This window comes from Anoplophora glabripennis, unplaced genomic scaffold, assembly GCF_000390285.2.
Source record: "Anoplophora glabripennis isolate ALB-LARVAE unplaced genomic scaffold, Agla_2.0 scaffold656, whole genome shotgun sequence".
Classification (NCBI taxonomy): domain Eukaryota; kingdom Metazoa; phylum Arthropoda; class Insecta; order Coleoptera; family Cerambycidae; genus Anoplophora; species Anoplophora glabripennis.
This window is the reverse complement of record NW_019416929.1, coordinates 265991-279652: the sequence shown is the minus strand read 5'-3', so window position 1 is coordinate 279652 and position 13662 is coordinate 265991. Positions and strand designations below refer to the sequence as shown.

The 13662-nt window shown below is 31.1% G+C and overlaps 1 protein-coding gene across 1 annotated transcript; it reads right to left on the bottom strand.

Moving 5' to 3' along the window:
* Positions 1–56: 56 nt before the first annotated feature.
* On the bottom strand, positions 57–2292 carry LOC111692029 (the record flags this gene model as incomplete). The annotated part of the gene is made up of 2 exons (XM_023455711.1): positions 1086–2292; positions 57–272 (listed from the first exon to the last, which is right to left on the bottom strand). Coding segments are annotated over exons 1-2 (1423 nt in total), but the record flags the coding sequence as incomplete, so codon positions are not given.
* Positions 2293–13662: the final 11370 nt, after the last annotated feature.

Here is a 13662-nt window from a genome sequence, read left to right as displayed (position 1 = left end):
TACTGCATTGCAAATGGTTCTTTGTTCATGATTGAGGTTTTCATACATTTCCTGACCTTGTACTCTCTCGGCTTCTATATTTATGGGATCAAATTGTAATACGATTTCTGCAGGTTCTGGTAAACCGTACAATGCCAACCTAGTGCCGTTTAGCAGCAGTGTGGTTTGAATACATTTGAGTGTTTGTTGCAGAGCTTGTTCCTCGGAAAGACCGTGGCGCCTGAAATCTTCCATGAAATAATTTCGGAATTCATCCCAAAGCGCCGGAGCATCTGAAACTTCACAAAAAACTAATATGAAAGCGAACATGCTTCTCAATTGATATGGCATATCTCTAGAGCACGCCTCTTGAAGAGCTCGTTTCCATTCAACGTCATCTGCCAATAAATTGCGATGCTGGCAGGCCTCTTTAAAGGTGTCGTAAATGACCCCGTTCAATGTACGTAATTCTTCATAGGAGCGTGCTCCAGGAACATGTAATAGTAACAAACGTAAATAATACAATTCCTGATTACGTATACTCACAGAGTACATTCTTGTTACAATTTTATCTGCACCTCTTTGTCGACGGGTCCACCGTTTGGTTCTATTATTCCATACGTAATGATATGGAATATCGGTGTACAGATATTGTCGAGCATCAGCGTTATTTTGATTTAATAAAAACCATGCCGTTAGCTGTGTAATTTCATTGTTTTGTAGGGCTTGTATTTCGAATCCGGGCTGAAACCGAACGACTTGTCTACTGGGGAGATGTACACAGAGTCGGTAAATGGTGTGAGTATTTTTGTGTAATGCAAACTGATTGATATGCCAACAGGCTTCAGGTGGAGTCATATATCGTGCGTTCAGATAGTTTTCCACCTCATTGTAGTTTGCTTGATTTTCTACATTTACTCGAACCAAAGCCATATCTACCCCTTTAAAAAAATATTTATAAAGGTATTTAACGCATTGAGTAGTAGCGCAAGCCTCTGTATTAATATGGCATTTATACTTTAGTAGGATATAGGGATTATAAGGAACTATCCAGCGATTGTCTAAAATACAGTTCCTATTGTTAACTCTAACCGTTATGGTCCTACCGTTATTTGGTCTTTTATAGAGGACTTGACCATTATCAGATATTACTGTAAGTTCACTAAAATCTTTAGGATATTTTTTGGAACATTGACCGTCCACCATACAGACTGATTGTGGGTTTAATTCTCCGCAAGGACCATGTACCATGAAGGAGGTGACTATTTCATATAAGTCTGGTTCAACTTGCGGATCTGGTATTTCTGCGCTAATGAGCGCGTCTATTCTGTAAGGATTTGATAACTTGTCTTCGTTCCTTAAAATGAGTAAATTATGGCAATGGGGTAAACCTCTTTTTTGGAATTCTATAACGTAAAGGTTAGCTAGAGGTATTCCAAAAATTTGATCTTTAAGCATGTCATCTATGATTTCATTTACTTTACACTGGAATACTCTATCCATGAGAGATGGATGGTCATTCGCTGTGTGACCTGCAGGAATATTATCTACTATCTCTCTCCAGTGGGTATTTGTCGTCATAGTAATAAAAATGCTGGGTATGCCAAAACGACCCACTACTGCCATTGCATCTTGAAACAGTTGCTGCTGATGACGGGGTGAACCTACAAATGTGGATGGCAAAATTACCATTCTACCCAATGTTGCAGCTTCATCATTCTCATTGTCTTCTTCAACTCTACGATGAAGATAATCCGCCAATCCAACATATTCCGTCGCTCTTAACCTTTCTTGGTTACGTAATATGAATTTAAGGCGGTTATTTTCAATTTTGATATATGCGGCGACGGTGAATTGCTGGGTTAGTTTGCCTCCATATTTAAACCTGTGATCGTTATTCCTAATTCCAAAACGATAGGCATAATACTCGCATAATGTTATATTGCGGTTACCATTTCTATGGGGCATTCCTATATACCAGCCAGGTTCTCCATGAGGAAATAGTATAGGAAATACCAAAGGATCATTAAGTTCACTTTCCTCCGATACATTTTGAAATCTAGTGGGTTCGTCCCTTATATAAATACGCATATTGGGAGTTGCTGGCGTATCTGGTAATAAATTGTAGACAGCTGCTACCTCTTCAACCCTAGGCAAATCATATTGCCGCCTGTTCATTCCTCGAACACTTAATAGTTCTAATGTAATAGTGGGCATCTGTAAGGGCAGAGGTTCTAAATTATTTTGAATGGCTTCTTCTCGAAGTCTTTCAATTGTCTGCAATTCAAAATTATAACGTTCGCGTAAATGCATGTACGCTCTGGCATAAGGATTTATATCTCGTAGTAATTGCTCTAATGGGACAATCAATCGCCTATCTAAGATTTGATTATTATTTTGACCACGAATATTAACAGCTTCATTTGGATCTAGAAAATAAATAGGTCCATAACGCTGTAAAGGTTCATTAATATTAACATTAGAAATATGATGGTACATTTTTCCCCGTATAGCATATACAGGGGGAGCTCGTCCTCGTGGCAAATCCCTCAGGTTTGCTTCTAAAGACACAAACTGAAAGGCATAATTATACAATAATATATGTCTTTTAAAAAGACCTGAGAGAGGATGGAAACCTTGGAAAAGATCGTTTAAAAGATCAGGCAAAGGTGGAAGGTTCTCTAATACTACATTACCTTGTTGACAGCATTTTGTGTATTGATCACGAAATCCTTTTTCTACGTGAAAGTAGAAAGCGGAACAATGTACACATGTTTGATTGAATGGACCTAAATAAGAAATTCCTCGCCTTATAACCCGTTCGCTTGCTATAAGATATGTGGGTCTGTGATTGCCAATATTACGTAACCTCTCTATATCTTGTTGTATTTGCTCCCGGGTCGGAGCATCAACTCTGGCAGCATTCACTTGATTTGCTACTTCTCTTTGGGTATTAAAGGTTAAATCAGCAAATTCATTTTGAATGTCTTCTACCAAAGATGCTGATAATTCGGAAAGTATCTCTTCATTATTATCCTCTACATCTGAAAACAAAAAGAGAAATAAATATGCTATACAAACACAGAAACAGAAAACTAACCAATTTCTATAATATCCTGAGGTACAGGTTGTACGGTAATGTTATTTGGATTTTCGATTGNCTATCGAAGATATCTTGGATCTGTTTTCACCAAAACACTCGCCCCGTAATTGTGCAACTTTTTTGTAATTTGAGCCACCCTGTATGACTAACGGTTTCCGATATCCCTGTAATCTCCCTTTAAATAGTTCTAACCCTGCATAATTTAAAAGAACTGAATAGTGACTTTATGAAATGTATTCTAGGAATTTGAATGTACTTATCAAATTTTTAAAACAGCAGTGTGCTGAAAATGGGAGGCTTTTAATAACAGTGCGTCTGAATAGTTTTATAAATGGTTGACATATTTGTGTACCAATTCGGTGGATTTTTGTTTATGATAAGATAAATTATAACTTCAAGTTTTAACTATCTATATCAAACAATTAATTTTAAAGATATTTAAATAAATTTAATATATTGTTAACTGGAATATTTAGTATCTTGGAAATTAAGTATTTTTTCCATGTTTCCATGTGTATGGGTATTGTTTTTGAGTGTTTTTGCAATCAATTACAATTTGTAGTGTATACGTGTATAAATAACTACATTTTGCTGTACTATACAGAGTACTGGGCCATACTTAAATAAGAACCTATTAATAAAAGAGGAATTTGGAAAAGGAATTTTGATATAGGATAATATAATTCTATAAAAAGTTATAGGCATTATATATTTTTTAAATATGTTAAAGGTAATTTTTTGAGTTTTTTTAATATTTCAATGAAAATTGACATAATAGTGTATCTTGGTTGATCGGAGATAAGTTTATTTTTGAGAGAAAATTGCAAATTCTCTAATAGTGCTTGAATGTTTTATTTAATTTTGTGAATTTTTTTTCCTAGGGACTTTCAGAGAATATAGGTGTTTTATAAAGTCATTTTATTTACGGCAAAAAAAAGGTATGTACGTTTCATATTTCTAAAATGAATTCTAATGGATTGCCTTGTATTGTAGCTATTGGTTACAGAGAACTGAATATTTAAAGGTGTTCTAATGTAAATAAAGTTATTTTATTATCTAAATTTGCACTGTTGTTAAACTCTGTTTATGATTTCAAATTAGTTACCATTATTCGAAACTTAATAATACCTATAAAATAAAAGTATTGATTCAAATAGTAAAAGATGTTTAATAAAGTGTGTATAGTGCAAAAGGGTAAAATTTAATTAAATAAGAATATGCCTAAGTGCTTTTTTCTCCAAATTGGATTAAAAGGGAGCGATAAGCGACCCGTTTCAAAGTAAATTTGTATTTTTCGAAAATTCAATAAAAAATATATATAAAAAAAATTAAGTTAAATTCAGTTACTAAATTCAGCATGTTTTGTTTAAAAAACAAATCAATGTTTATTTTGAGATACTTCAAAAGCTTCCCCCACACTGTCATTGAAATATTTACAAATTAAAGAAATTATCTTTAAATATTCATTTTTTTTTAAATCCTGTAACTTTGTAAGGTTGCAAAATTTGACTATTTATTTTTATTAAAGAAAATTACTTTGGAAATACCTATCGCACATTCGCACATATAATTTGGTACATTATATTGGAAAAATGGTAGAATCAGGAAATTAATGACAAAAAAATATTCAACGATTCATGAAAAATAAGAAACTTTTTGTTTTTTCAAAATGTCAAAAAGTTTAAATCAACGATGTGGCAACTAATTTGAAAATTGTTTAACAATTGACAGCTGTCACGGATAAACAAAAAATTCAAGAAATCTGTATATTGAAACGTAATCAAATTAGCCAAGATTTATGTGTACTAAAAATTATATTTAGAAAAAGGGCATGAATTAGTGTTTTTATCAATGTTTAGCTCTTGCCTTACAATGTTAATCAAAATGGTTGTATATGTAAAAATTCAGGGATTTTGTAGGTGTTTATATAGAAAAAAATAAAATTTAATTTTGATAAAATAAGTTTTTTCCCTATTAATTAATCAATTAATTAATTTTTTGTTAATAAATGGTTAGTTTTAAAAAGTGAAAAGAAAAGTTTTAAAATAAACCAGGCTATCTGATACGTATTTTTGAATATTCAATTTTTGTCAAATAAAAAAGTTGTAACAAAAAATAACTTAGGGGATACTTATTTCAATCCCCTCCAAAGGGCAGAAATTTTCGAAAAATTGTTGAGGAGTTGTACATGCATTAGGAGAAAGTTTGTGTAAAATTTGACTGTTATAACTCTTTTGGTTTTCAAATTACAGCCGCTATTCTATATTTTTTTTGGAAACCTTGAGAGGCTGTTTCTCCTAAGGGCTAAACATTTTTTGCAAAATGTGTTTTTTTAGTTGTAAATTCACCGGTTCCATTTGTGCTACTTTTTTTAAAAACACCCTGTATATTATTTTTCAAGTGTTTTGCTTTGTTTTATTTAGTTTTTGACTTAAAAAGTCAATTGTTAAAAAAAAATCCATTTGACTTTCAATGGAATTCATGTTGAAGTAGCAGTTACCATTGAAACTACAAAGTAATTGAAATATTTGAGGTCTATAACAGATATTGGAAAAGTTAAAAGTAATTTGTTACTGACAAATAAGTCATATATAAAAAATTATGTCAAATTTAAATTTTATACAGAGCATAATCACTGGTTTTACCGTACTTAGGAGACTGATTAGTCATATCAAAAAATTACTTATTTTGCATAATGTACTGAAAATTTTTTGAACGTAATTTCTAGAACAATCTTTATACCGTGAGCGGCAAAAGTATGGAATATATTTATTTAAAAATCAGATGTTCGTTATTTGAAAAATCTCCCGAATCCGTCGAATTATAATTTTAGTTGCGCATTTTCTGAAGCAATTTTCATTTATACAGAGTTGTCAAAAAAAAGTTATAAAATCAAGGCCAACTTTTTTAAATGGAAACCCCACTTTTTGTATTTTTTTTTCAATTCTCCATGGAATTCTGATCATTTTTTATGTAACCTAACCTATACCTATCTTTAACCGTTTTCAAGATAATGGCGTCTGAATATAGAATATGGAAAATTTTCTAAAATTTCTCTGAGATTTACCCTGCTGGTTTTAAAATAGAACTACGTTTATTTTTCCATCTTAGATTTGTGTGAATTAGAACTTTCACAGAAAGTTGCTTCATATCAGAAAAATCCATAAGAAATAAGTGGTTCGATGCTAAAAATTTGCATAATAACCTGCCTCGTAATTTAAATAGTGACATTTAACAAAATCATATTTTATATATACAAAAAAATTATGCGTTTTTAATTAAATTATACCTATACTTATATTTTTTACATTCAAGTCATTGCGTCCTAATGAGCAAAATAAATCACCAAATCACTTATTTCTTATGGATTTTTCTGATTTGAAGCAACTTTGTGTAGTAAGTAAACGTGGTTTCATTTTAAAACCAGCAGGGAAATCTCAGGATCATTTTTGAAAATTTTCCATATTCTATATTCAGACGCCATTATCTCGAAAACGGTTAAAGATAAGTATAGGTTAGGTTATATAAAAAATGATGAAAATTCCATGGAGAATTGAGTAAAGATACAAAATAGTGGGGTTTCCATTTAAAAAAGTTGGCCTTGATTTCATAAAATTTTTTTGGGCCGCCCTGTATAAATGAAAATTACTTCAGAAAATGTGCAACTAAAAATATAATTCGACGGGTCCGAGCGATTTTTGAAATAACGAACATTTGATTTTTAAATAAATATATTCCATACTTTTGCCGCTCACATTTAATTATAACATATCTAATTTTAAGACATATTAGAAATGATTTTTTGAAATATGAATAAAGTATAAAAATTAAGTAGAAGAAAAATTTATCCGTAGATTTTCCTCAGAAGCAGATAAAATATTTTTGAATAATACTAAATGGGATAATTTTTGTTTTAAATATTTTTAAATTTGTAGAAATGTATTTCATTTTATATAATATAAAAATTATAAACAAAACATTTTTGGAACTCAAGACTCCCAAACTAAACTCCGTTTCCTAAATACTTAATGTTGCAAACTATGTATGTATTTTCTTAAATATAGTTAATATTTTCTTTATATGGTTTTCATTTGATAATAAAAATAAGTTTGTGAAATGAAAAACATGTAGGTATAGAAATTGTACCAAAGTTAACTGCATATCTAAGAAATTAAATAGTTTGCAACCTTATGTAGGTATTTAAACAGAATTAAATTTTTATGAGTCTTGCATTTCAAAAATGTTTTATTTAACATTTTTCAAGACTCATAAAAGAATGATTGTAAAATATTACATTTAAAAAAGTCGAAGCAGATAGATATTAAGAAAGTTAGGAAATTTTTTTAAATATGTAAATCAAAAAAATATATGAAAAGAAAATCTTAAATAGAGTATCATTTATTTTGTTGCATTTATGATACAGAATATCCATATCTAAAAAAGTTGTTTGTAAAACTTGATCGTGAGATATTTTATATGGACTATAGAGATTACTGAATAGAGAATATAAAGGGTGTTTGTAAATAAGTGCGAAATATTTTAGGGGGTGGGTGCCGAAGTTATTTTGTAAACAATAGTTCATATAAACGTAGGTCGAAATATGCTTTGTTTCCTAGATACTGTGTTTAAATTTTATTTGTTTATTTATTTATTTTTATTAATTATTACAAATAGTTTTAAAGATATTGACTCGAAATTTGAAAAATGCTTTTTAGGGATAAATGTGTATTTTTTGGAGTGATCCAAATATTTCTACATGCACCATTAAATAAAAAATTAACAAAACCTAAAATAAAATATGTTATTTTTTTTCCTCAAAAACGGTGAATCCTACGAAAAAAAAAATGAAGAAACCAATTCCATTAAGAATTGATGGTGGATTTCTAAAAGAATATCAGAACGGGGAAAAATCAGTTGCGTACCATTTTTTTTTTTATTAAAAAAATGTGGCATTCTCGCACGAAAGCCAGTGGTGCAAGTAGAAATATTCGGATCACCCCAAAAATTGCAGATTTATCCTTCCAAAGGGTTTTTTCAAATTTCGAATCCATATCTTTAAAACTCTTTGAAGTAATTAATAAAAATAAATAAAAAATTAAAATTTATACAATGTATTTCGGAAACGAAGCATATTTCGACCGATGATATAAGGGCATTATTGTTCAAAGTTCCAGCAACGCTGGAAGTATGTTTGTATTCCGTTACAACAAAATTTAGTATACAGAAATTTAATATAAAAATATTTTTAAAAGTTAAATATACTGTCAGAAATTTTGGTTGTTTAAAAAAAATTCATATGGTTTTCCCTATTAGAAAACATAAGGAAATGAATATTTATAGAATAGAATTATATATCTTTTTAAGAATATATTATAAAATATATGAAGTTTAGAAAGAGAATTATAAAGTAAATTTACCTAAATAACTGGGTTTTTTTGAGGTAGAAGGTCCAGCTTCCATTATATCTCTTTGAGGATATGTTCTAAGTATCCTGTCTATTAAGGAGTCTGTATGAAATTCATCAATTCGAGCCTCTGTTACTGATTGTTTGTTTTCATCCACAGGAGCAGCCTCAATATGAACAGGACATACTTCTATTGTACCTTTAGTAAGTTTATTGGTCACTGCTTCATTAGGAGGCTTAAGGCAAATATTTTGTAACACCACTATTTTTTTTTGAGAACGTTCACCATCAATACATGGAGATGATTTTATTTCACCAGAAACAGTCCCTTTTGTATTTGTAGGTACTTTAGGTCCTCTTGTAGATTGACCTCGTGAATCGACTCCTTTACGTTGTGTCAATCTTTTCTTGCCTTTGCGTGGCATCTTAAATGATCTAAATAAAAATAGAAATATTTGGTCGAATTTGTTACCTCATTATATAGACAATGTTTTAAATTGCATATAGCCTAGTGGTAAAACTTTTTATAAGAAAAAGAAAAAAGTTCCTATAAACTTGGATTGAATATAGTCAGTTTGTCAGATACAGGGTGTTGAAATTAATAATAAATCTTTTTTTTTAAAGATGCACATTAATGAAACAGGGCAAAAAATTACAGTCCAATTATAGAGATTAACCAATTATAACCAATTATAAATACTGGAGACATTGATATGACATAACTAAGAAAAAATCTGAGAATTTCAAGTCTGTTTTGTAAAGTGGATAAATGATTAAATTCTTAGTACTTATATAAGAAAAAATATATATTTTACTGTATATGAAAAGTGGGCCATAATGGAGCTACTTACATAAAAATTAAAATAAATTTAAATAGTGCATTATTGATTAAATTTAAAATATCTTGTGTGTATATTTTTTTTGTTCCAAATAGAATTATATATAGAGGGTAACCGTCTGACGCTTAAAATTATTGTCATAAAACTTTTGCATTGTGTAAAAAGCAGAAAAATATAATTTTTTTAAGTGAATGTCTTTTTCAGATGTTAATAAATGCCTGTACAGTATTGAAATGTGTATTTGGAAAAAATTACAATTTGTTTTTAGTAAAACGAATATATTTAGAGATATTTTGAACTGATTTACCTATGCAGATAACAAATATATTTTAATAAAATTAAATAAATGATAAAAACTGTTAACTGTTAATATTTGTCAGAAACCATTGTTTAATATCATTTAATGAATATCTGAAATAATCAGTGGCATAAGAAATCTGGGGTTCTTTATAACAATACTTATTAGTATTTTCACTGCTGGTTGGTATATGTATTGGCATGCCAATATTATGGAATCTTGCCTGTAAATAATAATAATAATTATCCTAAGTTATCCTAGTTAACTAAGTTTATCTGAGCTATTTGAGTAAATACATATGTATTGTTTTAAATTTAAACACCTTGTATTTACATGTATTTATCAAACCTAAGTTTTTAGTTGTTAAAATAAATAGATTTGTTATGAATTTTATCATGTATGGCACGTAATGTATATTTTAAAGTAAATGGAGAATTATTTAAAATTTTTTCTTAGTTTGTCCAGTTACAAATGGTTACTTCTAAATACCTATACAATTAATGTATAAAGAAAATTTAATTGACGGTACAACTATAGAAGTAATGGGCATTATATTTACTTTGTATAGAGGAAATACTACCTTTTTTCTAATGGAAGTAGAGAGTTTACGTGTGGAGTATGTGTATAAATACAAATAAAGAGCAAAACGCATTTGAAAATGTAAGAGGAATATGCAAGGTTGTGTAATTTTTTATAATGTAATAGTTATGTAGCACTGTTGTGCATAGTTTNTATATAGAAACCTATTTGAAATTTTATATTTTTTTGTTATAGAAAGTTTTAAAAAGATTAATCCATATATAAAATTAAATTACGGCAGTAAATAAAAAAAAATCTTAGGTTACCTCGTCTGAGATTGAACCACTGACCTTACGAATACAACGGGGCGTTTATACCGCTGCGCTATCGACTGCTTCACCCACAATCCGTCTGTACTGATATTTTAATTGTCATTTACAGCTGAAGTAATCAACAATTTTTGTAATGTTAAATTTGCATTTTTCTAACACAAAGTCGTCTCGCAAAAAATCCACAATGAGATAACACAGATAAATAACGACATCCTATGACTTGAAAGAGTCTTTAATTCCAACTTATTTCTACTGACTCTTAAGTTTTGACGTTTGGGGAGTAATAGATACGAATGCAATATAGTAAATTAACGAAGCAAATGTACTAATACAAAGGTTCAAGGGTTTAGGTACTATGGATTGGTTTAAAATTATGCAGTTTTAGGGGGCAAGTACTTACGTTAATTCGGGGGACAGGTATCGTAATCGTAGGCATGTCAAACGGTAGAGCTGCGAAAATGTAAATAGCAACCTAACCTAATAATAAGAAATACCTGTATATGTCGTGGCGTAGCAATGTATTAAGGTTAAAAAAAGGCCTAGTAAGGTAAAATAACGGTTCGCCGCGACCCTGCAGACGTCTTTCGCGTTTGGCGTGAAATTATTTTGACATAATTAATCTGACGTTTCTAACAACATTCGAATTTTCTCCGAGTGGGCTTGTCTTAAAGTTTCAATCTTTACGGCTTGCGAAATGGTCGTCTGTCGTCGAGCAGACCCCAAAGAAAGGCAAAATTAAGTATGAAAACGCGAAAAAAACGTCACAAAAATGTCCCCGAACGACTAAGCAGGAACGATTGAGTATCTGTGCCAAGTAGCACGCCGCATCCCGGCTCGGGCGATAGGAATTCTGTGGGGCAAAATGCACGTTTTCCGGCCCGCGAGAGGGTGCATTTCAACGTATTTTCGGCCGCATTTCGAATCCCGCGTTTGATTTCGCGGAAAGTTCTACATAAAAAGTTGGAAGAAGGCACCCGGTCGATAAATATGAGTATTTTCGGTACAGTTTTAAATAAAATATCGTAGAAAATGGGGGAAATAAAAAATAAACAAGCCGTCGCGCCCGATTCGAGGCGATCGGCGACCGTCAGATTTCAGCGGGAGGGCGTGTCGGACTATTGCGTTTCACACAAAAATTGGGCCACGCCCCCCGTAGGCCTCCGGAAAACCGGAAAAATCGCCGTGAAGACGTCGAGGGGCCGCGTTCTAAATACGACGTCGCGACGCGGGAAGGACGTCAAGACGCTTTCAATAAATAATGTAGGAATGTGGGTAGTGAAATGAGAAAAAAATCCTAGTCCGCCTGTTTCATTTTTATGAAAAACTCAGTATATAAATTTGCGAAATGCTTCTTAGTTCTACAATATAAGATTTTTACTAAAAATATTGACATCAATAAATTTCTGAAATATACAGAAGCCTCTGGACCAATAATTCTGACCTGGGTCAATTTATGTAGAACATCCAGTATATGGATTTTCAAAGAAAGCGTCTGGTCAGTAACTATATAAATTTTCATCAAGATATTTCAATAAATAATGTAGGAAAGTGGGTAGTAAAATGAGAACAAAATCCTAGTCCACCCGTGTCAGCTTTATGAAACATCCAGTACAAAACATCTGGTTAATAAGATATGATTTGTCATAAAAATATTGCAATCAATAAATTTTTTAAATATACANCTGGTCAGTAACTATATAAATTTTCATCAAGATATTTCAATAAATAATGTAGGAAAGTGGGTAGTAAAATGAGAACAAAATCCTAGTCCACCCGTGTCAGCTTTATGAAACATCCAGTACAAAACATCTGGTTAATAAGATATGATTTGTCATAAAAATATTGCAATCAATAAATTTTTTAAATATACAGAATCCTCCTGACCGTTCGAGCTTCAACGCACTTTTTTTTAGACAGTGTAGAAAAAAGTTTTTGAAAATGTATATTTTTTCATCTTTAAAAAGATAAATCCATAGAATTAAATTGCGGTAATATGTAAGAAATAAATCTTAGGTTATCCCATTTTCACCGCTACACTAACATCTTTATGTAAAGCTTGTTTTCTGAGTGAATGGTATAAAACAGAAAGAACAACATTCCACAACCTGGAAGTCTTTAGCTCCAACTTATTTCGATAATTCTCAACTTTTGACATTTGTGGACTAATACGAATACAATTTATAGTAATTAACGAAGTAAATGTACTAATACAAAGGTAAAGGGATTTACGTACTGGTGTTTTCTTTAAAATTAGAAAGAAATATACAATTTTTAGTGGGTACTTACAGCAAATCGAGAGACATACAGCAGGTACCTATACCACGTATGTAGTGGTAGAGCTAAGAAAAAATGTAAATAAAAACGTAATGATAAATAAATACCTGTATATATCGTAGGGTACCTATGAATTAAAGTTTAAAAGAGGCCTAGAAAGATGAAATAACAACAATCCCCAATCCTAGAACGTCTTTAGGTTTTGGTGTCAAATTTATTTTGACGTTTCAATCTGACATCAATCGCAATTGTCATGTTTCCGTGGATGGGCGTTGCCGTCTGCCGACACGTTGCATCTCTGTTCCGCGCGAAAAATCGCCAGCAGCCGTCCCGGAAAAGGAAAATTTCACATCCAATACGTTAAGAAATCGCTTTCAAAATATGACGTCTGGATAAAGGAAGAAACGAAGAGCGCTTAGTGCCCTTCACCTGGCCGCTTCGCGTCTCGCGAAAAGACCGATAAGGGGTCATCCATAAATTACGTAAGGGTATTTTTTCACATTTTCAACTCCCCCCTCCCCCCATGTAAAGAAACCGTAAGATTTTTCATAACCCCCCTCCCCCTCCGCCACCTTACGTAATACATTACATGATTCAATTAATTTATTTTTATTCGTTAAGCCAAGTTTCTGAAAGAGTAAAATCATGATAATTATACTTATTATATATCTATAAATATATATTATATATCTATTTGAAAATTTAGGTAGGTAGTGAAATGAGAAAAAAATCCTAGTCCGTCTGTCATTTTTGAAACACTCTGTATATAAATTTGCAAAATGAGTTCTACAATATAAAATTTTTCATAAAAATATTGCCACAATAAATTTCTGAAATATACAGAAACCTCTACACCGATAATTTTAACTTGGGTCAGTTATGTAGAACATGCAGTATATGGATTTTCAAAAAAA